This window comes from Marmota marmota, unplaced genomic scaffold (assembly GCF_001458135.2).
Source record: "Marmota marmota marmota unplaced genomic scaffold, marMar, whole genome shotgun sequence".
Classification (NCBI taxonomy): domain Eukaryota; kingdom Metazoa; phylum Chordata; class Mammalia; order Rodentia; family Sciuridae; genus Marmota; species Marmota marmota.
Window position 1 is genome coordinate 7,678,177 of NW_025999941.1, and position 27,777 is coordinate 7,705,953.

The window sequence follows — 27,777 nt, forward strand, 5'->3', positions numbered from 1 at the left end:
TTAATAATCTACTATAATGAAATCCTGAGTGATTACTAAATAAAAATAAATGTCTTCGGAGATATGTTGGTAAAAAGGAGTTAATTGGTACCTGATAGTATGTTGAATTGATATTTTTTCCCAAGTTCTTTGAAGTTGAGTTTATTTCTTAAATAAGGAAATCTTAGATGAAAGAACATGAAAGCAAATTATTCCCCTTTTATCCTCATGCTTAAATAATATGTTACATGCAAAATTATTATTTTAAAAATGATTATTTTGTCATAAGTATGAAATTTATTTTATTTATACTAATTTTTGAATTTTTTCTACTAAATCATTGCAAAGACTGTCAACCCTCTAACAGTAGTATTAGTATTAATTTTTCTAACATGCATGATTCATTGGACCCCACAATAGCTGTAGCTTGCTTGCCTTGTTTTTTCCCTGAAATTAAACAAAAGAAAACGTGCAGTAAAGTCCAATGAACATCTGCTCTACGTAGCAAAACAGTAGAACAACTGAAATCTTAATAAATTAATATTTTATTGCTTCATATGTGGATTTTGGAGATCCATACAGATATGACTCCTCTGAACTTTCTATGTTGAATGTGCACTGTTGTTAAACTACTTGTTTTTTCCCTGCCTGCTCTTTGAAGAAGTCAATTAGGAATAATGGGAAACAAGGGGTAGGCAAAACATTGCAGTGCAGTGTTATTTCCATCTGTCTGGGAATATTTCAGCCAAAAGTTTATTTTGGGAAAAAAAAAAGCCGCAATGCATTCACACACAGAAGACCACAAATACTTTGGCTGCAAATTATTCTGCAGTGTTGTTGCTCTGTTGTTGCCCGTGTGTATTCTTATGTGTAAAGCTACCACCCACCCATGCATGTGTTTGCAGATTCTTGTCTGTGTGCTTGTTCATGAATTAGCTCTCATCTTCCTCATATTTAGGTTAAGTTTATTCAAGGAACAAGAATTTATGGGTATGACTGTTGGCTGGAAAGCCCTTCCCTCACATCTGAGTCTTCCTTCCAAACTACATCTTCTGCTGAGATTTCTCAGTAGGGCGACATGCTCAAAGATCAGTCAACCAGTCTCTTCTATGTTACCTGGCTCTACATAGGCCCTTGATGGATCTTGGAAAACAACTTAATATGTTTAATATGTGCTGCTTAAGTTCTCTGCATTGGAAATGTGAGAAATTGAATTGTCTTGGTTCTGCTTGCCAAATGAGCAGTAATGAAGACACCAGAGTCTCTAAACCCACCTATGCCCCACTTTTTAGTGGAAAGAAAAGCCCAAAGTAGCACCTTTTAATGGACCAAAATATCAATAAAGAAAGGAATTCCCTATATGAAACTAACATAATTTTAAATCAACATTTTCTAAGGTAACTGGAATTGTGTGATATTCTCATTTTGCCTTCTCACTGACAGAATACCCATAACTCTTGTTGGTTATTTTGTCTCTAAAGTTAATTTCTGGGCCATTGGTGGCTACAATATCTACTGTTATAAATTGTTGTCTTAACTACATTCTTTAAAAATGTAATGTTGAAGGCACATAATATTGAAGATGACTCCAGGATGAACCCTGAGTTTGCAGACCGACTAAAACAGCTTGATAAAGAGGCATCTTACTACCGTGATGAGTGTGGCAAGGCCCAAGCCGAAGTGGACCGGTTGCTGGAGATCCTCAAAGAGGTGGAAAATGAAAAGAATGACAAGGACAAGAAGATCGCAGAACTTGAGAGGTAAGTTTTACAGACATGTGAACTGTCAGTGCTGAGTGAGCACTGATGACTTGGTTGTCCATTTCAGGTTGTGGTTAGATTTAGAATGCACATTTGCACGCTCGGATTACAAGTTGGAAACATGTTATATACGAGGAATATGGCATGATAAGAGATGATGTTGTTTCTATGGGATACCAAGAAAGTAATTGGCTTATCTTTTGAAGGATTATGTACTTCTTCAGTGTTTAAAGAAATAGTGGTTGCCTTTCTTGAGTGATGTTTGTCTGTTCTAGCATTTGTGCCAGCAGTGTACATAAAAATTTGACTACCTGAAACCTCTGTTCTTTCCCATTAAAGATGAACAGTTGTGGTGTATGGTTTGTCTTGAGCAAAAGAATATGGAAGAATACAATTGGGAATTCTTCACTCAAGATAGGAGGAAGGGAAGGGAGCTGATATCTTTTGGATGTCTTTTGGCACATTACAACAATTTCATCCTTGAGATTTATCTTTTGAGAGGATCTTATAGCACTTGGAAAATAAATATGCTTGAATAGGGCCTACACGATAGCAAATTCTGTCTGAACACAAGGAGGGTTGTATCAGGGTTCCAAAGTATTTAGATTTTCAGATAAATCATATCCATATTATATTCATGTGTAGTGGGATCTCTAAAAATAAGCTTCCTATCAATGCTTTTTCCTATATTTCATATATGGGAAGAACTTTCTGAATAATCTTACGTAATTCCATAACCTCTAAGGATTTCTCATTGGTTCAGCAATAAGGCAGAATTTGTCTTTCTTAGATTCAGTCCATATGGAAGAGATCAACAAAGTTTGAATAAATCAGTGAATGTTTGCCAGGTCTGATCAAGACACTTGTGAGGCCCTAAAGGACTTCAAGATATATGCAAAGTAGCTCTTTGTGGCCTTGCAGAAAGATGATGGACTTTAGCAAAAGAAAGACCAGGGTTCATATTTTGTGTTGGCTTTATGCTAGCTGTGTGGCCTTGAATCTTTTTGGAAATGAATCTCTAATAGCCTTTTAAGATGTGTTATGCTTTGCAAGCACCTAGTCCCCATGCAAGAAGATGAAATGATGTTTATATCATTATTATTAACAGTTGAATGCTAAAAAAATATTTAGTATTAAGTGGCTCTGTACGTAATGTATAGGTTATTTGCAATAAAATTTCAACAACTTTTTCAAATATTAAATTAATTAATAATTTCTTTCAATACCCTTAGCCTAAGTTTAATGATGATCAGGTAATTTTGGTTCAGTGTGACCAATCTTAGTAAGGAAGGCAAGAACCTCTTTCATCTTGAGGCCACCAAACAAATAAAGTTCTTAAGGATTCTGTTTTCATTTAAAAATGTGGGAATGTTCTGCCAGTCTACTGATTCTTAAAAAGCTGGGGACACTGTTGATTTTAGATATATCTATCTACATGACTATTTTGAAATTATATTTCAGGGCCACAGTTTTTCTAAAACAGCTACCATGAGATCACAGGGAAGTTATCTGTGTCTTTTTTATTGGTGAGAAAACAAAGACCTCAAAAAGTTGAGTGACCTTCTGGAGATTGGTCCCATGGTCAGAAAGATGAAAAACTATAACATTATAGTTATAACATTATGTTTCTGGACTGACTTCTCATCCACTGCTCTGAGAAGCAGTGAGCCCCATGGCAGATATCCTAGATAATAATACCAATAGTATTAAAAATAGCAATTATAATCATAATGATAGAGTCAGTATATTTTATGCTTAGTGAGCTAGATAGTCTGCTAAACACTTAAGCTGCAATAGGGTATACATTTAATCTTACCCATAACACAGAAACTATCACGATCTCCATTTTATAGATGAGAAATTATGACATATACAGATTAAGTAACTTTCTTAAAGATTGCAGAACTTGTAAGGTTCAAAGTCGGGATTTGAACCCAGGAACAACAGAGGAGATACTGAGAACAATCCCTTCCACCAATGGGCCAAAATGGAGAAACGAGTCCAGCAGTGCCAAGCAACCTACTGAGAGCCCTTCCTGAGCAGGCATTGCAGGGCAACCACAAGAGATCTGCCTCTTCTTTATTAGTTTTCATGAAGGAAAGTGATGTGCCCCATGTTCAGAAGGCATTTTTCTTTATTAAACCAGCTCCCCAGAACTGTAATTGAAAATAAGGATTTAACTACTATAAACATTTACATATAAATACCTTAATTGTCTAGTTGGGCAAACAGGTCTTAGCTAGACACTATTGCCATTAAATCATCAAGAATATTCACAGTTTTATTTCTTCAATATGGAATGCATTAAAGCAGCAGTGATTTTTACAGGCATTTATCTTTATGTACTTTCTGCACATTTTCTTTATCTTTGCCTTTGCCTCTCCTTAAAGCTGATGCCTCCCAGGCTCTGTAATTCATAAAACGTGTGGTGGGACTTGACTCTGTCCCAGGTCTCTGCCTGCCTGTGTCTTGGGTCCAGCAGCAGAACATAGTCTGGGAAATGTCTGAGCCCCAGCTCCAGCATAGCCCCTAGGGAGGCGGGGGTGGAGATCTAGAGGGGAAGCATCTTGGTAAAAGGAGGACTAAGCTTTGGCCTGCCTTTCTGAAGCATGATCTGCTGGGCTACATGTGTATTCCGACTAAAACATCTTCCTTGAGTTGTCAGGCAGTTGCTTCTACATTTGCTGGCTTAAAGTACAAAATTCATACCCCATAATGTTGGGAACTAAAGATTTCTTAGCAATATGATATAGATCTCCATTTTGGAGTCATTGAGAGAAGGGCTTACAATTAAGTTTGTTATTTTGAAAACCAAAATATTTATCTTGAAATAAATTTTTGGTCTCTGGCTTATAATGTGACCTACCAGAGTGAAAGGGCCTTTTAAAAAGCAACTTGTATTCTAAAATATGACAAAACTTCAGTCACATACAACAAGAGGTACAGGATTAGGAGTAACTCAAATGATACTGGCCTGCTTCTCTCTGAGGGCAGTTTGTTTTTATTCTGCTAATCATCTCACAATGGACATGTTCCTAAAAGCAGATGGCTGGCATTTACCTCTTAAATTCTGTTCAAATGGTATTTTTCATCAACCATTAAAGATCTTCTTTTTAAGGTGCACACTGCTCTAGTGTGGTCCCATATGCACTTCTGCCTGTAAACTCTTGTACTTGATTCTGACAGCCCAGTTGGAAGCTTCTGCCTTTGACTAGAGGCTGCAAAGGTGGAGGACCTTGAGTATATCCCTGAGAGTTGGTCAAAAGCGGTCTGATGTTTTGTTTCATCACCAATGCCAGAATCATAACCATGTAGCTAATTAAACCTTAGAGACACTGAAATATGTGGCGCTTCTGTATCAGTGCCCTTCAAGGTCTCTGAGTTCTATTTAAAGTTTCAGAATTAATCCTGTGGTGCCTTAGGGGAAAGAGAGAAGTTAATAGAGTCTGTCAAACAAGACCTACTGCCACTGGATTTCTTGCATCCCACCCATGGGAAAGGATCAGTCAGGTTACTTTTCATGTAATTATCTTAAATCTGTTGGGGGATTTTGTCTGTATTTGACTAGAAGATGGGGAATGCCCAAATTGAGTCCTCTATCACAATTCCTCCCTGCAGTGGCGGGGTCCCAAGGGCTTCTTCTCGTAAGACATACCATCAGACTGGAAAACAGGGTACCACTTAATTATCTGGATGGAGTACTAATGCCGCCAGACATTTGGACATTGAGAAATGATTTTAGGTGCCTAACAGAACCTTATCTAAGGTTGAAAGAGAAACTATTATTTTTCCTTCTGATTTGCTCAATAATGTGCTGACATAATTTCCTTGATGCCTTTTAGAACTCTTTTCAAAACATAAACTTAAACTTTGTTATTATTTCTAAAGTATGATAATGTGTTCTGAAAGTTCCATAGCACATGGAAGAAACTTGATAGAGTTCTTTTTGTTTTGATATACACTCTTCTTGCTGAGTAATTTCCACTTATGCTCATTAATGTATTTGAAGGAATTTCTTTTTTTTTTTCTTTGAATTTTTTTTTTTAATTTTTTATTGTGGGTTGTTCAAAACATTACAAATTTCTTGACATATCATATTCCACACTTTGATTCAAGTGGGTTATGAACTCCCACCTTCACCCCATACACAGATTGCAGAATCACATCAGTTACACATCTATTGATTTACATATTGCCATACTAGTGTCTGTTGTGCTCCGCTGCCTCTGAAGGAATTTCTTTAAATCAAGTGGCAGATGGCTGTATACTATCTCTGACGACCTTTTGGGGAGGACCATGAATGTCATGGATGCTTTTGAGAATTTGATGAAAACTAGGAATTTTTGGAAAAGGCAGCTAACTCTTAAATGTGTGCTTGCTATTTTAGTTTAGGATTCCCTAAATTGGCCATGGACCTTAGCCTAATTACCTCTGATCTGAAGGATTTGAAATGACAGCTGGGCCCAGTATTGCTGAAGTCTCCACCATGACCTAACTCATTTTTGATCAACTGTACATTTATGATCACAAAACACTTTGTAGAGAGATCTCAGATATGAGGGATTATCAAATCATCACTTTCACATGTGTTTAATATTGAATTTTAGCTTTGATTTTTAATCATTCTAGTCAAATACTGTTTTCACTTGAAATGTTCTAGCATAGGCTTTATCCTAAAGATTTATTGTTTTTCCTTCCTATGTGAAATACTTAAAATTACTTATAAACAGTGTGGAATGGTGAGGTTCCACTGAGCAGATAGCTGGTAAAGTGTTTATCCACTGTGTTTTGGCAAAGGGTATATTATAGATTAACGAGAAATATTCACTATGTTCCTGTGGGAGCCTGGAAGATGAACATGACATTTTTCTTTTAATTTTTGTTTATCATTAGAGACTACTGTTTTGATTGATTAGAAGGACATATTAGACATTTTTTGTGCTTATAAATTAAGCATCTGGATATTCTCAGTGATGAAGTCGGAATCCCATTTCACAACTGAGAAATATTACTCTTAGTTTGGAACTTACTCTGCTGTCTCTCGGAAGGCTGACGGGCAGGTGGTACCCCACCAGCAGCCCTCCTCACAAAGCCTTTGATCATTGCTTAGGTAGAGTACTCTGTGAACATCTAGGAAGGAAATCTTTGAACTAAAAGCCAAACTGCTCAGCTCCTTTTGTTTTTCAGAGATAAAGGAAAAATATCTCATAGTGTATAACCATTCAATGTACTGGTTCATATAAAAATTCCTCTCAGTTTAGTGCTTACTTACCACCAGTTCTAACACCTTAGTAATTAACCATTTCTGTTTATTAAATAATAAAAGTTTATATTCACACAGATAGGAACTTTCTCTAGCCCTTCAGAAAGTATGCTGATACCACCTCTGGTTGGTATCAGTGCTTGCTATTATTGTACTTAGAAGAGCAGGTACCAGTTTCTTAAGTATGATAGTTAATAGAAGAGCTTACAGTTTGTGCCCAGGGCTTCTGGGGGGTGATATCTGATAAAAGTTGCTTTATTGTCCTTTGTTTGGTTATAAAACCTGCTAATATGACATCTGTTGGCTGTATGTTTAAAACTAATGTGTTTCCTTCCTTTTATTCTCTTTTGCTATCCCTTTTCCTTTCTGCTTATCCTCCAAATTGCTGCTTTCACCCTTGCTCCAATCAGCTTGACTTTCAGGTCAGTACTTTCAGTTTTTCTCCTAACCACCTTTCCCTCCTAAGCTCAATTTATTGCTTGCACTTGTTTAACAACACATTTCTGAAATGGTTTTCCTCTGGCCACCACATTTTTTTCCCATTTCCATCCCATGCCTCGTGAAGGTTTATTTTATGAGAAGGCCGTATAGGTGGGAAAAGCAAAGAAGAAGGAGAAAATAAATCACTGTTGGATTATTTGATAAATTTGATTCCTGGATTATAAAATAAAACCATCGTGATAATTCCCTAATGCATGCCTCCTGAACAGTTTGAAAATCTGCATGACGACACAGTGTGAATCTGTGGAAAAACAAAATGCAAGATGCTAAATTTAACCTGGGAGAACAAAAGATCCCTCCATGACGCAGCAACTTAAAAGCTAAATTTAATAGTGCAAACCATTCAGACTTTTCGATAAATAAATCACTGTGATTTGAAAGATTTATAATACTTTTTAAAAGTCACTTTAAAAAATTATCAGTGTGTTAGTAACATATTGTACACACATGTTATTTCCTGTCATTGTTTTGGTTTTAACTTTTTAACTTCATTTTTATTAGCCAGAAGATATACTTTAATTACCTAGGACATAGCATATGGAACCAAATGTCAAACTAGATTCATTGTTGACTATGTGTGTACCCCGATATTAAGAAGCGAAATGGATGTTTTGCTTGAAAATGCATCCCAGATTTGATTTCTCTAATATAAAAGGCTCAACGCAATAATTTCCTTTTCCTTAATTCCAGGAAGACTTCACTTTCTGATAGCACACAATAATAGTTAATGATTTCTTCATCATTCAATTAATGAGTTTACTAATAGATGTTCATTGTATGATTTAGAGCTATTTATAGGCTTCAAAAAAAGAAAGTCTTAGGTTTGGAGTGTAGCTCAGTGGAAGAGTGTAGGAATCATAGGCCTTGAAATCAGTCTCCTGCAATCCAGAGAAACGGAAACAAAACATACAGGAAAAAAAAAAAAAGGAAAAAGAAAGCTTAAATTTGTAGTCTATTGACTACTCTAAAAAAGTTGCTCTTTTTGAGAGGTACAGTATAATTTTTTCCTCGTCTTGATGCAGGGTCTGTATGTTTTATTCTGTCTTATCCCCTAAGCTACCAATCAGTGCATTTACTTCGGCAGCAAATAATCTCAAAACAAGGACTCCTGCTCAAAGACCAGTTTTGTCCCATCACAAGCTCCCGATCATGGTGGCTCACAGTTCTTGACTTTTTCTCCACTGTTCCTACATACTGTGTTGCACACTCCACAGGAACTGCCTGAACTCCACCGTGCAGAAGGAAGCTCTACTTTCAAATGTTTCACCAGCAGAGGTTTAATTAGATATTAGAAGCATAGCTCTACAGAATTACTCTCACCAAAAACCTAATGTCTTCTGGAACAGACCGAATCTGGTGCAGAAATCCAGCCATCATAATGGAAGGTAGTTAGGAGGCTTGGGCACATGATATCCAAACCTTTGCTTCAAGTTCTGGATCCACTCATTTAGTGAAGCTTTAAGCTTTCTCCTTGCTTTTTATTTATTTATTTTTCTTTCTCCTTTGCCTTCTTTTTACTGCTGCTAACCTGTACCTCACAATATTGAAATCCTTTAGACCGGGTCCTCTTTTGATCTCATACCTCAGGCCCCCTACCTGGTCCTTCAGTTTTTTATTGATGTTCTGCTGTGTTTCTTATGCACCAGGAACTTGGCTGGTGGTACTTAGTTTTCTCCTATTTTATGGTGAATGAACATAAGTTCTGACTTTCAGAAGGTACAGTTCAGGGGTAGGCTGGTAGGGGTTCTGTGTAACCAATGGTTCTCTGGGTAAAAGGGCTGGGTGTGCAGAATGGGTTTGGTAAAATATACTTGCCAGATCCAGCTAGATAATCTATAGGGGTTAAGTCAAGGTTCAGATCATTCCAACATAATTTAACCTGTTGCCTCAAATGAACATAATAGAGAAAATATGCAATCCTTGTGAATAATCTCTAGTTATATTTTTATTGTAAGAGGAACTGGGCACCCCTGTCCTGCTGGAAACAAAAAGTCTGTAGAATCTTGGAAGCTTTCTTGAACTTTGACAAGTTTCCACAGTTAACTATACATTTTTCCCCCCAAGCACTTCCAGTTTTATCAGTTAAAATAAAATGAAACGTAACAATTGAATTGAGTGCATCCAGGATCTCTGGCCCATATGCTTTCTTTGTATGCCTTACAGTTGAGACACATATGTGTATGTGCATGCATACATATATATGTGTGTGTATGTATATACAAATATCAGGGATTATAGAAAAATCTTGTGTGATCTTTCTCATCAATAGAAGTTTGTGACCTGCCCTGCATGTTCCCACCTCCTAATCTGAGGTTTTAAACTTTGAAAACTCTGGGGCTTTTTTTAATGTACTGTGGGCTCCATGGGAAGTTCTTCACTCCAAGAGCTTTCTTAGGTAATCTCATTTCCTTTTCAAACTCTGTGTGTACTCTCTTTCTTAAATTCAGGTGGACAGGTATTAAGTATTGGGTTTGGTAAAATGCAAATGTCATATTCTAAACCTGCTCAAGTCTGCACTTCAGTAAATTCCATTTCTGTCAAGAATCTCTTTTATTCAAGCTTTATATAGAAGCTGGAGAGGTTTAACAGGATCCCTGCATTGCAATCAGGGAGAGGGTTGATGTGAAGCTTGCTCACTTCTAGGAACTCTTTGTGAGATTAGCATGTGACTTACGACAGATGAGGTTATCTCTATAAATGAATGCAGGAATTGAGTTTTTTTTTTTTTTTTTTTTTTTTTTAAGAACAAATATCCTCTGGGATTCAGTTCAAAATCCTGCCAGAGAATCAACCAAACAAAACCAGAAGGCTTGGGCCTCTCCCAGGCTCTCCCATCCTCCAGTTTACTCTGGATCTTGGGTCAGCCATTTCCTTGTTTGGGCCTCAGTGTCCCTTCTTGGAGAGAAAGGAGCCCTGTTTGGGGCAAATCCTCTGGGATCCACCCTGCACATGTGCATCACATGTCTGACGGGTGGGGGCCCAGGGGGTGGTTGGTGATGGGCCTCATGCATTTCCCTGCAAGCAGGCTCACACTGATGGCTGGCGCCTGGCAGCAGGCGTGAGCTCATTGTTACAGAGTCACTTCAAACACTTCTACGAAAATAAACTCTTTGTGATGTTTCCCCAAAGTTGAACACTGTGCTCTCAATCCCTCATTCTTTGAGCAAAAGATGAAGTCACTCCTCCCAGACCTCAGAGGCCCGTTTCCCAAGGAAATAATGAAAAACACCTTCTCCAGAGCATCCTCTTACTGTCCTGCAATTTGGTAGGGTCAATTGTTTGCCCCATTTCCTCCACACATACATAGTGAGTACCTACTGTGTGAGAGGCTGGGTACTACATACTGACTTGGCATTTCCAAAGAATAGCTGATGAAAAACTGACCAAACCATAATCATGTAAGAAATGCTACATATGACATTTTCCATTTTATATTCATGATGCATGATGATGATAATAATAATAATAACAGGAGCAGCAGCAATAGCAATAATATATTTTATATAGTGTGGTAAAATGTACTTACCAGATCCAGTTGGATGATCTATAGCGATTAAGTCAAGGTTCAGATCATTCCAACATAATTTAACCTGTTGCCTCAAATGAACATGATAATGTGCAATCATTGTGAATAATCTCTGGTTATGTTTTTAGCGTAAGAGGAAATAGTATATTAACTTAAGTGCCAGCACTAGACTGATCACATTTTACATAGTATTCACTTCTCATAACAACTGAGTTTTTATTAGACAAGAGGAAACTGGAGTTCATGAAAGTTGGATATTTTGCTCAGGTTAATACAGCTAGTAAGTAAACAAATGTGTGTGTGTGTGTGGGGGGGGGGGGCTCCCCCAAAGTCAATCTTTCTGCTTTACATATTAGTTCTTATGCCACTCCTGGTGTGATTACACAATAAAAGCTCTGAGAAGACCTGCAATAAAGAATCTGTGCTGTTTTGTTCAACCTGCAGTTTTGCAAATATGGTTCATAGACTATATTCCATGAAGCATTTGGGGAAAAACCATCCTGCCTGCTGTGCAACCAACCTTTCTCTTCATTCTGAGATTTTCTATTACCCTGGTTTTTCTTGTACAGATCCTGCCTCTCAAGGGCCAGGTGTTATCTCTCCTTCTCAGCCATCCCTCAGTCTGCTGGCCTGATCTCTGTGTCTGTGCAGCATGTCATGCCCTATTCTAAAGATGCCAGTTTTGCTCTTGAATGTTGATGAATAGATGACTGATAAATGAAACAACTTTTTCTAGCTTTTTCTCTCACTTTCTACCTTTTATTTCTTCCTTATTCTCAGTTCCCAGAGAGAGTTGCTGGTGGGCTCTTTCTGGAGGCTTGAATTGACAGCAATGGCTAGAAAACCTAGCTTCAGACAGGAAGCCCAAAGAAAAGATGATTGCTTTTCTGTCAGGCTGCAGCCTGAAAGTTCAGGCGAAATAACCCACCACCACCACCACAAAAGAGGGGAACAGATCTCTGTCTGAACTATTCTCATCACCCCCCTACCCTCCTGTTTCCTTCTTCCTCTTCCCCTTCTTCCTATATTATTCATTGAAATCCTTCTTTGTGGAAGGGTCTGTACTCAGTGTTGGGGATATGGCAGGAAAACAGATATGACCCTTCCCCTTGTCAATTCAAAGACCAACATTTCCTATAAGGAAGGATTTGACCACTAAAAAAAAAAATAATTTGTCCTGTTTATACTAATAACTGGAAAAACTGGGTTTCAGGTGTGGTTTTTCCCCCGCTTTCCTGTTAGGGTGAAAGGGGTTATCCACAGGTCAAAAAACCATTTCCCTCTTTAAAGCTGCCTTATACTAATGCTGACATTTCTGGTGAAGTGTCAGAAAATTTTATGCCCAAGCAAAACTGGTAGAAAGCCAGAAATTGGCTGATTTTGCTTTGGGTGCAGATATTTTATTGGGGATGGAAAAAAAGTTGTTTTCCCTGATTTACAGCCCCTGCAAACATGAAGTCGGGTCTATATTTAGAATTGGTTTTGAACCTTTGAGGCGGAGCCAGGGGTGGGTGCTTGCACCTTTCCAATCCTGGCCTGGGTGGAACTTGCCATGGCTAATGTTTTGCTGAGACAGCTCTGATTTATAGAACGAGGGCTTTATACTTCGTATTGTTTTTCCTTTTGATTTTGCTTGAGCTGCTGCTCTGCTGATCTTTCTGTACCCTCAGAAATGGGGAAGACCGAAGGAACACAAAGGCATTGCACTTGAAATGTTTTTCTGCACAGTGTTTCTGAGGTTTCCTGGAGATGAGTAAAGCCATTCTCAACTTGCAAATCCATTGCAACAACATCAGCAAAATCAAGAGGTCATCCCAGGTAGGCCTGATAAGTCCTGGACCACCAATAAGAGATACCAAAATTGGTAGAGTTATTCATCCATCTGGTTTCCACCCCCCACCCCCAAAAAACCTTTCTGTGTTCTTCCACTCCTCTTGGCTTTCAGTTGGTACTACCATATGGATGAATATCAGCAAATAGTAAATCTCTCAAGATATGTTAACCTTTTCTGTAAATGTTTAGAAGGGAAAAGGAATTTTAAAAAAATAGTTTCTCAGTATTATTATAAATCACTTTTTAGAAAAATAATATCTTATTTCCTTTATATGGCTTTTCTTATGAAATGTGAATTCTATCACTTCATTACCCATAAGACTAGCTCAAATTGTAGGGAAATCAGTGACCGAGACTTTCTTCCATATTGGGTGAAGGTGCTTGGAATTTCCACACTGCATAATGTCATATTTTTGTGAAAACAATGTTTTAGGGTGAACCAATTGAAAAGTGAGTGGATAAAGTGCAACTGTCTCTGAAGTAAATATACTATTCTTATATCTAACAAAGATTTTGGAAATTTTCATTATGGGGATTCTGATGATTTTAATATCTGCCACTCTTTCATTTTACTTCAACTCAAATGAGTACTATATGTGTGAAAATGAACCACAATTTATTTATATCTATCTATATATAATTTTTTAGTTACAGATGGACACAATATCTTTATTTTATTTGTTTTTATTTTTATGTGGTGCTGGGGATCGAATCCAGTGCCTCATGCATGCTAGGCAAGCACTCTACCACTGAGCTTCAACCCTGACCTCTGAGCCACAATATTAAACTGAGTAAATGTCAAAAATAAAAATTGGCTGAAATTGGCAAATTTTTGCAAGGGTTCACTTGTTTTTATTAAATAATAAGGAAAAAGTTATCTTTTTTAAAAAAAACTTTATAGCTCCTGCAAACATAAAGTAAATTCTATAGAATTATTCTTGTATCAAAATTTGAATTGTGGGAACTATAAACGAAGCTTGGAAATAGAAATAAATTTCCCCTTGAAAAGTCTGTGTGACTTTCTTTTTTTCAGTACAAGAGTGGTGAGAGTTATATTTTTATTTTAGCTTCCAGCATTTTTTAGATTGTTAATATTGTTAATATAAGCATTGCTCTTTAGAGTATCTACAGAACTGTATGTACAAAATTTGCACTTTATAACATTTTCTCCAATAAATAGTACAAAGTCTGATTCTCACAGTATTTTCAATAAATGCGCTGTTTCTTGTAATACCCCATCTATAATTATGAAGACACAATCATGAATATTTTAATGTTGGGTGCAAGTAGAATTTTATACAGAGAATTGATTTGCAAACTTTTACTTCAGGCCCTGGGAAAATTCCTCTTTTATGAAAACAGCCACCACCTTTTTCAAATGGGAACATTTAGTAACAGCAGATTTGTCCATTGGCCTTTGGTGTTGCGTCCATTGGCCTTTGGTGTTGGGCAACTGGAATCTTCCTGTGGCTGAATAGATCTTGATGTGATGTGTGAGTTGAAGTGTAAGAGAGTGGTTTTAAATTTAACTTCAGACCTCTCTGCTGTTTAATCATATGTCAGTTTGATGGTTCCAAGGACAGCATGATATGTTGCTCAAAGATAATTACTGTGGAGGGAATGAGTTGGTTATAATAATGAATAACCAGAGGATCTTCTGATAACCTGTGGTGAATGGACCTTGGTGAGAAACACTCACTGAGTAATTGGCAGATAGGTGTCCTATCACTCTGTTGAGTGTGGGTGCTCTTGCACCACCCAAGTACACAAAGTAGGGGCTCTTTAGGGATTCCTGAGCAGATAAAGAAGCTCTGCTCTTGAATTTCATGCATGTTGTTTCTCCCAGACCTGTTATTACTTTATGATAATATTTCACTCCTAATTCAGGCTATTTGAGCTGTTACCTGTTGTTAAGACTGTTAAATGTAGAAAAGTAAATAAACTGCATTCTGAAAAACAACATCATCATTGCTATAGCATTTGAGACATGTCTTTAAGCCATTTTCTGTGTCTGTAAGATGGAGACAGCTATTTTATAGCTCATTCCATATGGGCTTGTGGCCAGGATACACACTCAGATTGGAGCACAGCCCTAGTGCTTAGTAGATGTTCACTAAGTGGAACTGGTTGTAGTTGTCATGATTATGGCTGTGCTAAAGCTTTTCATGAAAGAGTAACAGGGGAGAGTGGAGAATGATACACAAGAGAAGCGGGAGATGAACCTGTTAAGGCAGCCTTCATTGTTTACTTAGTTGCAAAAATCTGAGGGGCTAGAATAAAACCTTTAGACCCACCCACCCCCAAGCCATAGAAAGATTTCTTTTTTCTAACAGAAAGATTGGAAACAATATCATTTTGCTGAATGCTGTTTTTTTCTCTCAGGAATGTGAATAAGTAAACATAGAAAACTCCTGCATATTGAAAAATAATTTTTATATATAAATATGTAAACTCATACTTGTTTGTCTGATATAAGGACACATTTTAGATTTTTCTGGAAATATGTAGCCAGGATTCAGCTGTCTATATTCATATATAAAAAGATTGATTTGAGGGGCTGGGATTGTGGCTCAGCAGTAGAGTACTCGCCTCGAACGAGCGGGATCCGGGTTCGATCCTCAGCACCACATAAAAATAAAGGCATTGTGTTGTGTCCATCTACACCTAAAAAATAAATATTTTTTAAAAAAAGATTGATTTGAATTAGAGGCTACATATTTGGAGCCTATTTAGAGGCTACATTGAATTAGAGGCTACATAATTAGAGGCTACATATCCAACTGTGTTCCTTCATCCATTTATTTCTTTTCTTCTTTGCCTTATTCAATTTCACCAAGTAGTAATTGAATGCTTTCTCTGTGCCAGGCCTGTGGTGTGACTAAGATCATCCCCAGAAGCAGTATCATGAGATCAGAAAAGATTGATAGTTTTTAATATTATGTTCATACAAATGATATCATGTAATATACAGTGCTGTGCACCTTGGATTTTTTTTCCACCTTTAACAAACTATCTTTGAGATCTTTCCATATTTGTACACAAAAATTTTCCATTCCTTTTTACCTCTGCACAATACTCCATTGTATCAGTCTCCTCCTGATGATATTTTAAGTTGTTTGAGTCGTATAGAGTGCTATAATTAATACTTATGAATAGACTTAATTTCATATGTGTATGAATGTATGTTTAGGATAAATTCCTAGATGTGGAATGAGTAGGATAGTATGCTTCTAATTTTGCTAGATTTTGCCACTTGCCCTCTACAGAATCTGACCATTTCTAGTTCCATCAGTGGTTTTGTAAGATGCCTCTTGCATTAACTCTGCAAAGACAGTGTGTTTTTCAAACTTTTTTTGTCATTATTAACATGAAATGTGAAAAATGGTATTTAAGTGGAGTTCTTTTTTTTAACATAGTTCTGATTTTTTAAAAATCTCTTTACAAGTTAAGATGGACATATTTAAATGTGTTTATACTTTGTCATATTCTTTTTGTTGGTCTTCTGTATTTGTAGGAGCTCTTTATGCATTCCGAAAATTATCCATTTGTTTATGATATGAGGTTTTAAATGCTCTTTACCACTTTGTTATTTTTATTTTATTTTGCTAATGGTGGTTTCATTATATAGTTCTTTTTGAAAATTATTTTTATGTAGTCAAACATATTCAGTCTTTAAAAAATATATTTTCTGAACTTTTCATCATAGTCACAAACTCTTCCTACACTGTAATATTGTGAGAATAATGGTCCTGTGGTTTCTTTTAGTATTTTTATGGTTTTTGTCTGTTCTGGCTGCTATAACAAAATTCCATAAGTATTTTGCTGGGTAGCTTAAAAATAATAGAAGTTTATTTTTCATAGTTCTGGAAAGTGAAAAATCCAAGCTTAAAGTGCTGGCAGAGTTTGTCTATGGTGAGGACCTGCTTTCTGGGTAGACAGAGACTTATTACTCTGTCCTTACAAGGGACAAGAAACAAGCAAACTTTCTCCTGTAGGCTTCTTTTGTAGGGGCACTAATCCCATTCCTAATCACTTCCCTAAAAACCCCACACCTCAAGCCATCACCTTAGGGGTTAGGATTTCAGGATATGCATATTTGGGAGGCCACAAAACATTCCTTTAGTATGTTTATGGTCTGCTTTTCTGCATTTAAGTCTTTGAACCATCTGGAATTTATCTTAGTCTAAGGTATGAAGTATGGATGTAGCTTTATTTTTTTCCTAGGTCAAGCGAAGTTTAAATGTCACTTCCTTCTTTTGCCATTCACTGGAGGCAAGCCAGTACAGGGTAGGTTTGTGTGTTACAAGTTCATGGAGCTTCCCCCTTGAACATGAAGCGTACTCTTAATTGCTGGTTCAAAATCTGCCTTTCAGTCTAGAATACAACTTCTATCTGGAAAAGACGTGTCTTACCTAACCAGTGTCTGCAAAATAATGGACACTTAATAAATACTTGTAGAATGAATAACTAATGTGAGCTGCAAAGAAATAGAGTAATAAGGAGGAAGACATTCTGACTAATTAGAGGCTATGGAAAAAGGTCTGTAGAGCAGAATGTGAGTCCCTGAGGCAGTGATAGAGAGACCCAAGTCAACAGAGTGGTGAAGATTAGCCAACTCTTGCTGTATAACAACTCTGTATCCTTGGACCCTGGATAGCTTTTTCCTGCTTTTCTCTGTGAGACCCAGCAGAAATATTATGGATTTCTTCTTTTTTCTCAGGAAACTTAAGTTTCTCAGCTATTCCTGTGTTTGGTGAGATATACTTGCATGGTTGAGATCCCTGCCTATTGCAAGATGTAGGAATAGGTGTGGAAAATATGATGGGCAGAGGCTAAAAACAGGCTTTGGCCAGCCTGTGTTTTAGATGCTTAAGAATAGCTAAGTAGCTCTGCTCAGTAAGAAGGTTGGAATAAAAATCTGGAACTTGGCAAAGAGGCATCCACCTTGACAGAAGGTGACATATTCTATATGAATGTCATGGACATTCAGAGGGGGGAAAGGTTGGAGAAGTTTCTATGAATGTGATGGTATTTGCACTGGATTAGAAACATGGAAATGATTTTATCAGATGGAAAAGTAGGTGAGGAACCTGAGGAAAGACTATAGAGGTGGGAAGGTACACGTTATACTCAGAAAAAGGAGTAGGATTCTGTAGCTTGGTCCCTAGAATAGGAGGAAAAATGGACAAGAAGGATTTCCCAGGATGAGTGAAGCTTCTAATGTTTACCTAAGAGGTTTTACACTTTTTGAAGAGCATAATCAAGAGTATCTCCTGGGGAGATTTACCCTGTAGTATCTCTGCTGGAGGAACACAGCCCAAGCCAGGAGTGATACTTCATTGATACTGAAATAAGGTGGTGTGGCATGAGAGAAAACAAGTTCAAGATATGTGGGGATAATGAAAAAAATATGAAAAATTTTCATCACAAGATGAAAGTAACAAATCAGCAGATTTTTAGCTTTATCCCTCTTTTGTTTCCCGAAGAACAAGACCATGTTTTAGCAAGAAAGAAAAAATAAACAGAAACAGAGCTACTCTGGGTAAATGAAGGTGTGGTGGCAGATTGTGCTTAGGTAGCCTGTAGCCATTGCTGATGCTCTGTGGTAGCAGAAATGAAAACAGACTTTGTGGAGTACTTACTTGGTGTCGGCCTCAGTACTGTGCATTTTGCAAAGCTTATCTCTTGTTTTTTTCTAGCAACTCCAAGACAGTAGGTCCTGTTATTAGTCCCATGTTTGAGATAAGGAAACCAAGGTTCACAGGTTATAAGTAACCTGTTCACTCCCATGCAGCTACCATGTAAGGAGACAGGGTTAAAACTCAGTTATTTCAACTCCTCAGCCAGAATCTTAAACCACTGTGTCCTAGTCCACAGCAACTTTTTGTGCTCATATAAATTGGTTTGGCCCAACTACTCCTGAGACCATAGGGACTACTCTTTAATGTGCTTCTTTTGGGGTGGAAATCTATTTCTATAATAGAAAGGATTCCAAACATTGATGAAAGCCTCTTATAATGGAAGTTGAGAAGCTGTTTGTCTTGGCAGTTGCAGCAGCCTTTTTTGAGCTGCTGGTCTGAGTCCTCACCCTCTCTTGAGCAGGAATGTGAAATTCCTCTTTCTGAAGTGAGTTTGAATGAGCCCAGCGAGTGGCCTCCATGGAGGCAGCAGCTTTGTAGACTGCAGACAGTCATCAGCTCTGGACGCACTTCAAGAATCATGAACAGCAGAGATGGGGGAAGACCTGGGGTCATCCATCCTCCTGCCAGCTTACGATGGTTGCTGGCGGGGGTTCTGGGGAAGCAGCCAAGAGAAAAGATGTATTTCTAGGAGGGGTTTTTTGCTTCTTCCAGGAATCATTTTTGGGACAGTTCTTCACGGCCCCACACAGTGTGATCAGAGCATCCCAGCAGCATGAGAGCTGAAAAGAAATGAAGGCGTTTGTTGTGATATATGATGATTTTCCTTTGGAAAACCAAAACAAAACAACTCTCTGAAGGAGAGCTGAACTTCTCTGCAGCACAATATCAGCATCTGCCTTGATTTTGACCGAGACAAGTGGGAGGGTTGGCAGCATGTATCAGAGGCTGAGAATTCAAACCCCACGCTAGTGCCCTTGTTCAGGCAGTAATCATGCTGTGGAATCATTCCTTCCTCATCGTAACGTTAGGTCAGAGGGTAGGTATCATGCCATCAAAATGTATGGGCTTTCTCCTACAGAGCTTGGGGTTGTTTTGTTTTGTTTTGTTTTTAAACTTTTAAACTTTAAACTTTGAAGCTTTAATGACTTTGTCTGTATGCCTGATGGAAAAGATCTGTGTTGGTTTCTCAGTTCCCGGAGCTGCTGGGGAGAGTAGGATGTCTTTTTTGTCTGCCGTTTGTCAGTTTGTTTGGCTTACCTTCTCATCTCTCAAAGACATTTTCCTTCCATCCAGTTCTCCAGAACTAAGATGTGTTGGGCAGAATGAGTAATATTTCTTTCTTCAACTTCTCTACAATTTAAATGTTATTTGCAGGCTGTTTTTATCAGACGATCAACTCAGTTTTGTAAAGTTTAAAAGCACATGCGATCTTTCCAGAGACCCTATATTTTTTTTTTCCTGTAATTTTGGGGAAAGATAATTCTAAGTGCCTTTTTAGAAAGATTTTCTGCTCTTCCCTGAGTCCTTTCCATGGGCCAGGCTCTGTACAAAACAGTGACGTGTAATTTTTTCTCATCCCCACAATAACCCTGTAAGAGCTATTAATTTGCAATGGACACATCATTAAACTGAGTAGGATTTTGGTAGGTGGAGAGAAGGAAAGGGGCATTTAGAAAGTGGGAAAATTATGCTGCAATGTAGAAATGGGAAAAACCTAACAACTTTCAGAAATGAGGGAAATTTAATGTAAGCCAATACCGTATGGAAAATGAAGAAGTAGAAGACTGTGTTTATAATGGGGTTAAGATGTGCAGAGTATTCAGGGCTTTGTAAGCCATGCTGTGGAGTTTTATATTCTGCCCAACATAAGGAGAAGAACCAACAGGGGCTTCTAGGCACAAGGTTTTGCCTCACTGACTTTATTTGGATTGGGACTGTGGCTCTCTGGAGGCTATTGCAGTAGTCTGAATGACCAGCAGGAACAGCAGCACTGAGAACAGAGAAGGGAAATGAGGGAAATGAAATCTGCTGGATTAGATACTGTGAGGCATGAGCCACGGACTCCTTGTCAGTTTCTAGCTTAGAAAAAAAGATGGAGGTTGTGCCAGTTCTAAAGCAAAGTATCAAATATATGGAGGATGGGGAAAGGAAGGCTGCTGAGTCCAATTCTGATTGTATTGGGAATATAAGGTAGACATATTTCTGTAACAATACTATTCACATTACCTTCAAAATAAAAAATGTTATTTTTATATGGCATATAAGAAGGTATCCACGTAATACCACATATGCTAGAAACAAACCACATGCCTCTTGATCTTGAGATAACTTTGGTTCAAGTTCAAAGTGACCTTGAGCAAGTTAACAATAACCTCAATGAAAACAAAGGCATGAATTAAGATGACAGCATTAAAAAGAGGCAGGAGGTAACTGTTTTGATAGAGTACAAAAGAGGGAGGATGAGTCAGGCCCTGGTGATGAACAGTTGAGATTTAAATTTTGAATATATTGAGATATATGTGTGATATCCAGGGAGAGTTTTTCAACAGACATTTGAAAAATTGAAAACCTTACAGATCCTTGCTCCTTCAAAAGGTGATTTCAGTGTCTTGCATGGCATCCCTTTTTCCAACTCCACACTCCCTCTCCAGCCCCCTCCTCCACATCTTGGCTCTATGATCCTGATGTGGAAAGATGGCCAAGACATATTGACATATTGAAAACGGTGTAGCATTGTCCTTGTACTTTTAAAGGGTGTGTGTGTGTGTGTGTGTGTGTGTCTATGTCTATGCTTGAATCATGCCTAAAAGAATTTGTGGAAAATTTGACAAAAACCCTTAAAAGTATGAGTGGTCAATGGAGGACTCAAAGAAGGAATATAGCTTTTCTTTTTATAAACTCTTTGTACTATTTAATATTTTTTTGTTTCTATCATATGTGATTTTTTTTATTTATATAAAAGTCCACCCTTAAAATGGCATAAAATGTACCCTTTTCAAGCATATAACTCAGTAGTTATTGGTATATCCATATAACAATCACCACTATTTTAGTTTTAGCATTAAAGTTTCATCACCACAGAAAGATCTCCCATGCCCATTAGCAGTCACTCCCATCTTCCCCTCTCATTCTGTCCTTTCCCCAGACCCTGGCAACTAGTAATCTACTTTTTGTCTCTGAGGATTTGAGTATATGGGACATTTCATGTGATTGGGATCATATGTGTGGTCTTTTTTTTTTTACTGGCTTTTTTCATTTAACATAATGTATTTGAATTTCATCCTTGTTGTAACATATATCAGTTACAAATATATGGAGTGATGGAGGATGGATGAAGAAGGCTGCTGAGTCCCAATCTGATTGTACTGGATGTATAAGGTAGACGTCTTTCTATAACACAGTACTGTTCTCATTGCCTTCCAATAATACATTTTTAATTTTTAAAATTTATGTTATATTTTCCTTTTTATTGATGAATAATATTCCATTGTCTGATTATACCACATTTAAAAAAAAATCTATTCATCGTCTGATCAACTTTGGGGTTTCTAACTTTTTGCTATTATGAAAAATGCTGCTACTATGTAGGAGGATTAGAACTGCTGTGTCTTACGGTAACTCTGTGTTAAACTTTAGGAGGAACTGCCAAATTGTTTTCTCAAGTGGTTATACCATTTTGCATTCCCACTGTCAACATGTAATTTTTTCAAGTTCTCCACCACATTCTCACCAAAATTTATCATTATCTTTTTTTATTTTTATCATAGCCATCCTATTGGGTATGAAGTGGTTTTGATTTGTATTTCTCTAGTGACTGGTGATATTGAACAGCTTGTCATGGTCTTATTGACCATTTGTATATCTTATTTGGAAAAATGTGTATTCAGATTCTTGGCTCATATTTAATTGGATTATTTGTCTTTTCATTATTGAGCTGTGCTCCTTATGTATTCTAGATACTAGATCATTTTTAAGTATATGATTGTTTTTCTTGTATGCTTGTATAATTTTACACTTGTTTGGTGAATTGTATTTAAAAATCCCGTCTAACATGCAATATGTTTAATAAGTTGAAAACTGGAAAAAAGTATGATGTTGGAGAAAGTAAGTGAATTTGTACTATTATGATCAAATATGGTGCTTAAAATATCATGAAAGCTTTTATGTTGACACTGCTTTCTAAGGGTGTCATGAGGTAGCATTAGGAATAGTTTACCAAATATTAAGAACTTTCTCAATGTAATCTTGAGCCTAAATAAACATTCTTTTACAAACATGCATCTGGTCACTTCTATGAAATAGATGCTTGCTTTCTTTTGTTAATGTCTTAGCTATCTTTGAAATGCACCCTCACCTTGAATAGTCACTTAGATTTTATGTCTACTGATGTGATTGAACTTCACAGTCTGAGCCATGTCCAACCAAATAATTTGCCCATTTAAATGCTTAGGGTATGGCCTCATTTTATAGTGCCATAAAATGAAATTTAAAAAGCCTCTCCAGAGAGCTGTGATTACCATTTTTTTTCTTTAGTTTTTAGCCAAGCTAATAAATATTTTTAGCAGTTCTGTCGTCAAATGTCAAATAAAACTAGACCTAATGATCAAACCTAAAAGAAGATCCTAAGCACTGTAGCCTTCTGTTTGGCTCCAGAGTAAGAAGTGATCCACCTGATAAATAGACCCTTGGGTTTTCCGAAGGAGGATTTAACACACACCCCTGAGAGGGATGTATGAAGGGGCTCTTGGAAAAGTTGGCTTACTGCAGATCAGCTGGCTAGGAAAGTGAAGATGTGACCACATGATTCCATGGTGCTGTGTGTTCCCAGTTCTCAAGAGATTCCAGACTGTGCTTAGAGAGACTCACATCAACCTCTCTCTTCATATATAAATACTGGTAATAAAGATAGATATTTATATCTATATCTTTATCTACCTGTCTCTACCTCCAATTTCTGACCTAGGGCCTTCTAGTCTTCCAGCTTTTCTGCCTCTCCAGCATACCATCTTGGGTTCTCTAGCACATGATCTCTCTTTTTAAGGGTCTCCATTAAAGCTTGGGACCCTTTTCAAATTTTTGACAGCCAGTAATTCATAAAGGAGAAATGAATTAACTCCATTTTAGCATAGTCATAGAGTAAGAGAGTTGTTTGAAAGTGATTGCTGCAGCCTATTAAAGACAGCTACTTAGCTTTCAGGGCTGGCAAAAGAAGGATGAAAAGTAATGAGTTAACCTGCTAAGAATTTGGCCATTTTAATCATTTGAGTCTGAGTATACTTTGTCTCCATTTATACTGAGTGGGGAAACAGTTATCTTGATAAGCAGGGATTTATCTCACCCCCACTTCTCAGTGGCTGCCTGGATTCAGAGTAGAATAGACTTCTTTATGTAGCAAGGGCAATGGGCATGCTTTGTATGAGTAAGTAAAAGAAAAAAAAATGCCATTGGTATTTTTTCAAAGTTCTTATCAGCAAAGAGCATTACCGAGAAATCCAATAGGGTAGTGATGACATTCAATTTTATTTGTACCAGGAATGCACAGATGGCTGGAGTTAGCAGCTATTCATTTTTAGGACATATCTCTCATTATAGTTAGTGGGAATTATATGGACCTATCAAAGGGGGAAAATAGAGGAGGTTCTGTAGTATCAAATAAACGTGCATCGTTTTTTGTGCAAAGGTCACATACTTTGAATAATTCCTTTCTGTAATTGTAACTTTCCGTAGTTAGTTTATTCTTCTTGCTGAATTTGAATGCTGTCAAGGTATTTTTAATGGCCTGCAGAAAAGCATTTCAGCAAACTACACAGGTCTGAAACTTACAATTAGTCATTGCAGCTCGTGGCTCATATTCGAATAGCTCAATTGAGATGTGTTTTTACATAAAACCTCCCCTTGATTAATTGACCAGGAAATGCTTCTAGTTCATAGAGATTTGTAACTCTGTAGCATAAAATATTCCACTCCCAACAGTTCAGTTAGGGAGAAACCTAGTTTTTTCTTTCCCCCTGAGGATCATTGTTTTAGGTGTTGCCTAAATGACTTTTCCTTTAATCAGTTTTCTCCAAACAAAATAAGCACCCTGGCCAGGGAAGTTACAATTTCGTATCATTGCACTTCTAAATTGAGACCGTAAAAGAAATATTGGTTTTCTAGAAGATTGCATATTAAAATCAAATATATAAAAAGTAAAATTTCAGATAGAAAGAAATTCAGTTAATTAAAAATGTAAGCAGCATGGGATTTGAGTTCACAATATTAAAAAAAAAGTATGAAGAAGAATTGGACACATTATTTTCAAATAATGACTTTGCTGCTATAATAGAATACCAAGGTCCAAGATCATGGGGCCAACTGGTAAGGGACTTCCATGGCAGAAGGCAGAGGATAGAAGGGCAAGAGGGAGTAAGAAGAGGCCAAACTCGGCCTTTTTTAATGAACCAACTCCTGAGATAATGGAATTAATCCACTTATGACTGTGCTGTCCCCAGGACCCAGTTCCTTCCATTAGTCCCAAGCTCCCAACACTGCCACTTTGGGGATCAAGTTTTCAGCATATGAACTTTAGGGGACACATTCAATCCATAGTATATAGAATGTTGCTTTTCTTATGGTTTGGACTTTGGTTATATTGATTTTAGGGGTTTTCCTTTTTTTTTTCAGTTGATAAAGGGGAAAATCTTCTGATTTGCTTGAGGGAAGAATTCTGCTTTTATAAGGTACAGTAAGAAAGAATTTTTGGAAAGCCAAGGCAGGAGGATTGCGAGTTCAAAGCCAGCCTCAGCAACAGTATGGTGCTAAGCAACTCAGTGAGACCCTGTCTCTAATAAGATACAAAATAGGGCTGGGAATGTGGCTCAGTGGTCAAGTGGCCCTGAGTTCAAACCCTGGTACAAAAGAAAAACAAAACAAAGAAAGAATTTAAGATTGATATTCACAAATGGGCCTCATGGTAATCAAAATTACTGCATAGGCTAAGAAATACAAGGTTGAGCTCTACCTCAGTAGAGCAAAATACCCACTTTTGGGGTATTTTGATGAATTTCTTTTCTTTGTTTTATCTTGAATCTTAAATATTTTATATTCATTTTGTAATTAGTATTAATAGTGTTTTTTCTTTTTTCTTTTTTCTTTTTTTTAGATTTTTTTTAAAAAGAGAGAGAGAGAGAGACAGAATTTTTTAATATTTATTTCTTATTTTTCGGCGGACACATCTTTGTTTGTATGAGGTGCTGAGGATCGAACCCCAGGCCGCATGCATGCCAGGCGAGTGCGCTGCCGCTTGAGCCACATCCCCAGCCCAATAGTGTTTTTCTTATAAGAGTAAAAATTTAAATATAACTTATTACCTACTGGTTTAGAAAAATCTGTCTATACAATATGACTTGAAATTATTTCTCATTTCTAAATTATGCTATAGCTACATTTAAAAAAAGAGTCATTCATGTGTTATCCTATAGGGACTTTCTAAAACTTTATATCTATTTCTCCTGCCAGTTGCTGGCAGGGTAGTTTCCTTGCTGGTTGTGTGAGGAATTTTAGAAGAAGCTTACTTCATTGTCTTCAGAGAGTCTCTGGTGGCTTTTGGTCCATATGGTATCTGTTTGCTATAATACATAGGGCCTTTGCCCAAAGGCCTTCACAAGCAATGCTTAGGGGGGGGGGTGTGTCCTCAGATGTGAGGAATGTGTGTGTGATGAGTTCTCTGGGGGACAAGAGCNGGGGGGGGGGTAACAGTGACATAGTTTTGAAGAAACAATTTTATAGGTAGGTAATGAGTTTCTTTTTTAGTGGAGGAATTATCCTAGACTGTTATGATGAAAGGAAATTAACCTTTTAGATAAATTTAAGAATAGCAATTTAAGGTAAGGAAAATGACATTAGTTGTGGAGTATAACAATTTGGGATGGAACCCAAATTGTCTCCTTTTGTTTGGAAGAGGCAGCTAAGCAAGCTTACCTGTTCAGTCTCATTTTTCAGTGTTTACAGTCCTGTCCCACATAATGGCATTTTGGTTCATGATGGACCCCACATATGGTCTATAGCATGTAACCTAAATGGGTAGTAGGCAATTTCATCTAGGTTTGTGTAAGTACACTGTCATGTTCACATAATAACAAAACCGATGACAATTTAGAATGTATCCAAACCCTTAAGTGATGTATAACTGTACCATATCTGTGTCATAAGATTGTTGATGATTAAATCAAGTAAGTGAAATTAACGTTGCTTAGTCCAAAGAGATGTGGATTAAGTGGATTAAGTGCCGTAACATTCTATAGCATTCATGCTTATGAATCTGGGTTGGAGGTTCCCATGACTGCTCTTGGGTTTTAGATGGGACGACATTCCTAAGAATTGGGTTACCTGCCCTTGTGGGCAAAGGAAAGACTGTGCCCTGTTTCTAAGCAGAATCCAGGTTGGTCAGGGCTAGATTTCTTTCTTTTTATTTTTTACTTAATTAATTAATTAAATTCTGTGGTGTTGGGCATTTAGTTCAAGCACTAAAATATAAAATATACCCACATCCCAGTGCTGTCATTTCTTAAGGAGGAAGTGAGATTTCACTGTCTCTATCTTCCTGGGAATAATAAAGTTGCTGAACTACAGCAGAAAGGGTGGCTTACTGGGTTATGAGCAAAAGCAGAACATATAAGTAGCTCCAGTTGATAAAACCTGGGAATTAGCTCAGTGGAGATTATTGATAATTTCTTGTATCTCATTGGTAGCCTGGCAGGTCCCAGGAGCTATGTGAGTGTGTGCTAGCCAGTGAATGCCTCTGGAGGATATGGACTTGGCTTTTGTTCCTAAGTACTATTTCTGTCATTTTTAGCTATGCTTTTAATAAGGTTTTGTCATTAAAAATTCATGCTTATAAATGAGACATTTAGGTGAACATTTATGTATTTTATTAGCTTTTCCTTTCTTTTTTACTATATAATATACATATAATTTTACTGATTCTTGCTCAGGAAGAATCTAAGATTAAAAAGTATACAGGGTAAAATACTTAAAGAAAAATATTAAATAGCACAGGGGGTTGATGGTAGAGCAAAATTAATTGAGTGGATACAACAGCAACAATTTTGAGACACTGATTAAGAATATTATTTCTGGGCTGGGGATGTGACTCAAGCAGTAGCGCGCTCGCCTGGCATGCGTGCGGCCTGGGTTTGATCCTCAGCACCACATATAAATAAAGATGTTGTGTCCGCTGAAAACTAAAAAATAAATATTAAAAAAATTCTCTCTCTCTCTCAAAAAAAAAGAATG

At 37.2% G+C, this 27,777-nt stretch overlaps 1 protein-coding gene across 25 annotated transcripts in view; it reads left to right on the plus strand.

Moving 5' to 3' along the window:
• Erc2 (ELKS/RAB6-interacting/CAST family member 2) overlaps window positions 1-27,777 on the plus strand; it is an 877,829-nt gene that overhangs the window by 445,522 nt on the left and 404,530 nt on the right. For 16 of the 25 annotated variants that reach the window (XR_007346866.1, XR_007346867.1, XR_007346868.1 and 13 more), the window contains 2 exons: window positions 1,546-1,739; window positions 7,413-7,424. Coding sequence is in view for 18 of the 25 variants with exons in the window: in XM_048801108.1 (XP_048657065.1) it covers window positions 1,546-1,739; window positions 7,413-7,424 (206 nt within the window). In the remaining 7 variants the exon portion in view is untranslated. The remainder of the gene's footprint in view (window positions 1-1,545; window positions 1,740-7,412; window positions 7,425-27,777) is intronic. The other 9 variants (XR_007346870.1, XR_007346871.1, XM_048801110.1 and 6 more) reach the window with 1 other exon arrangement.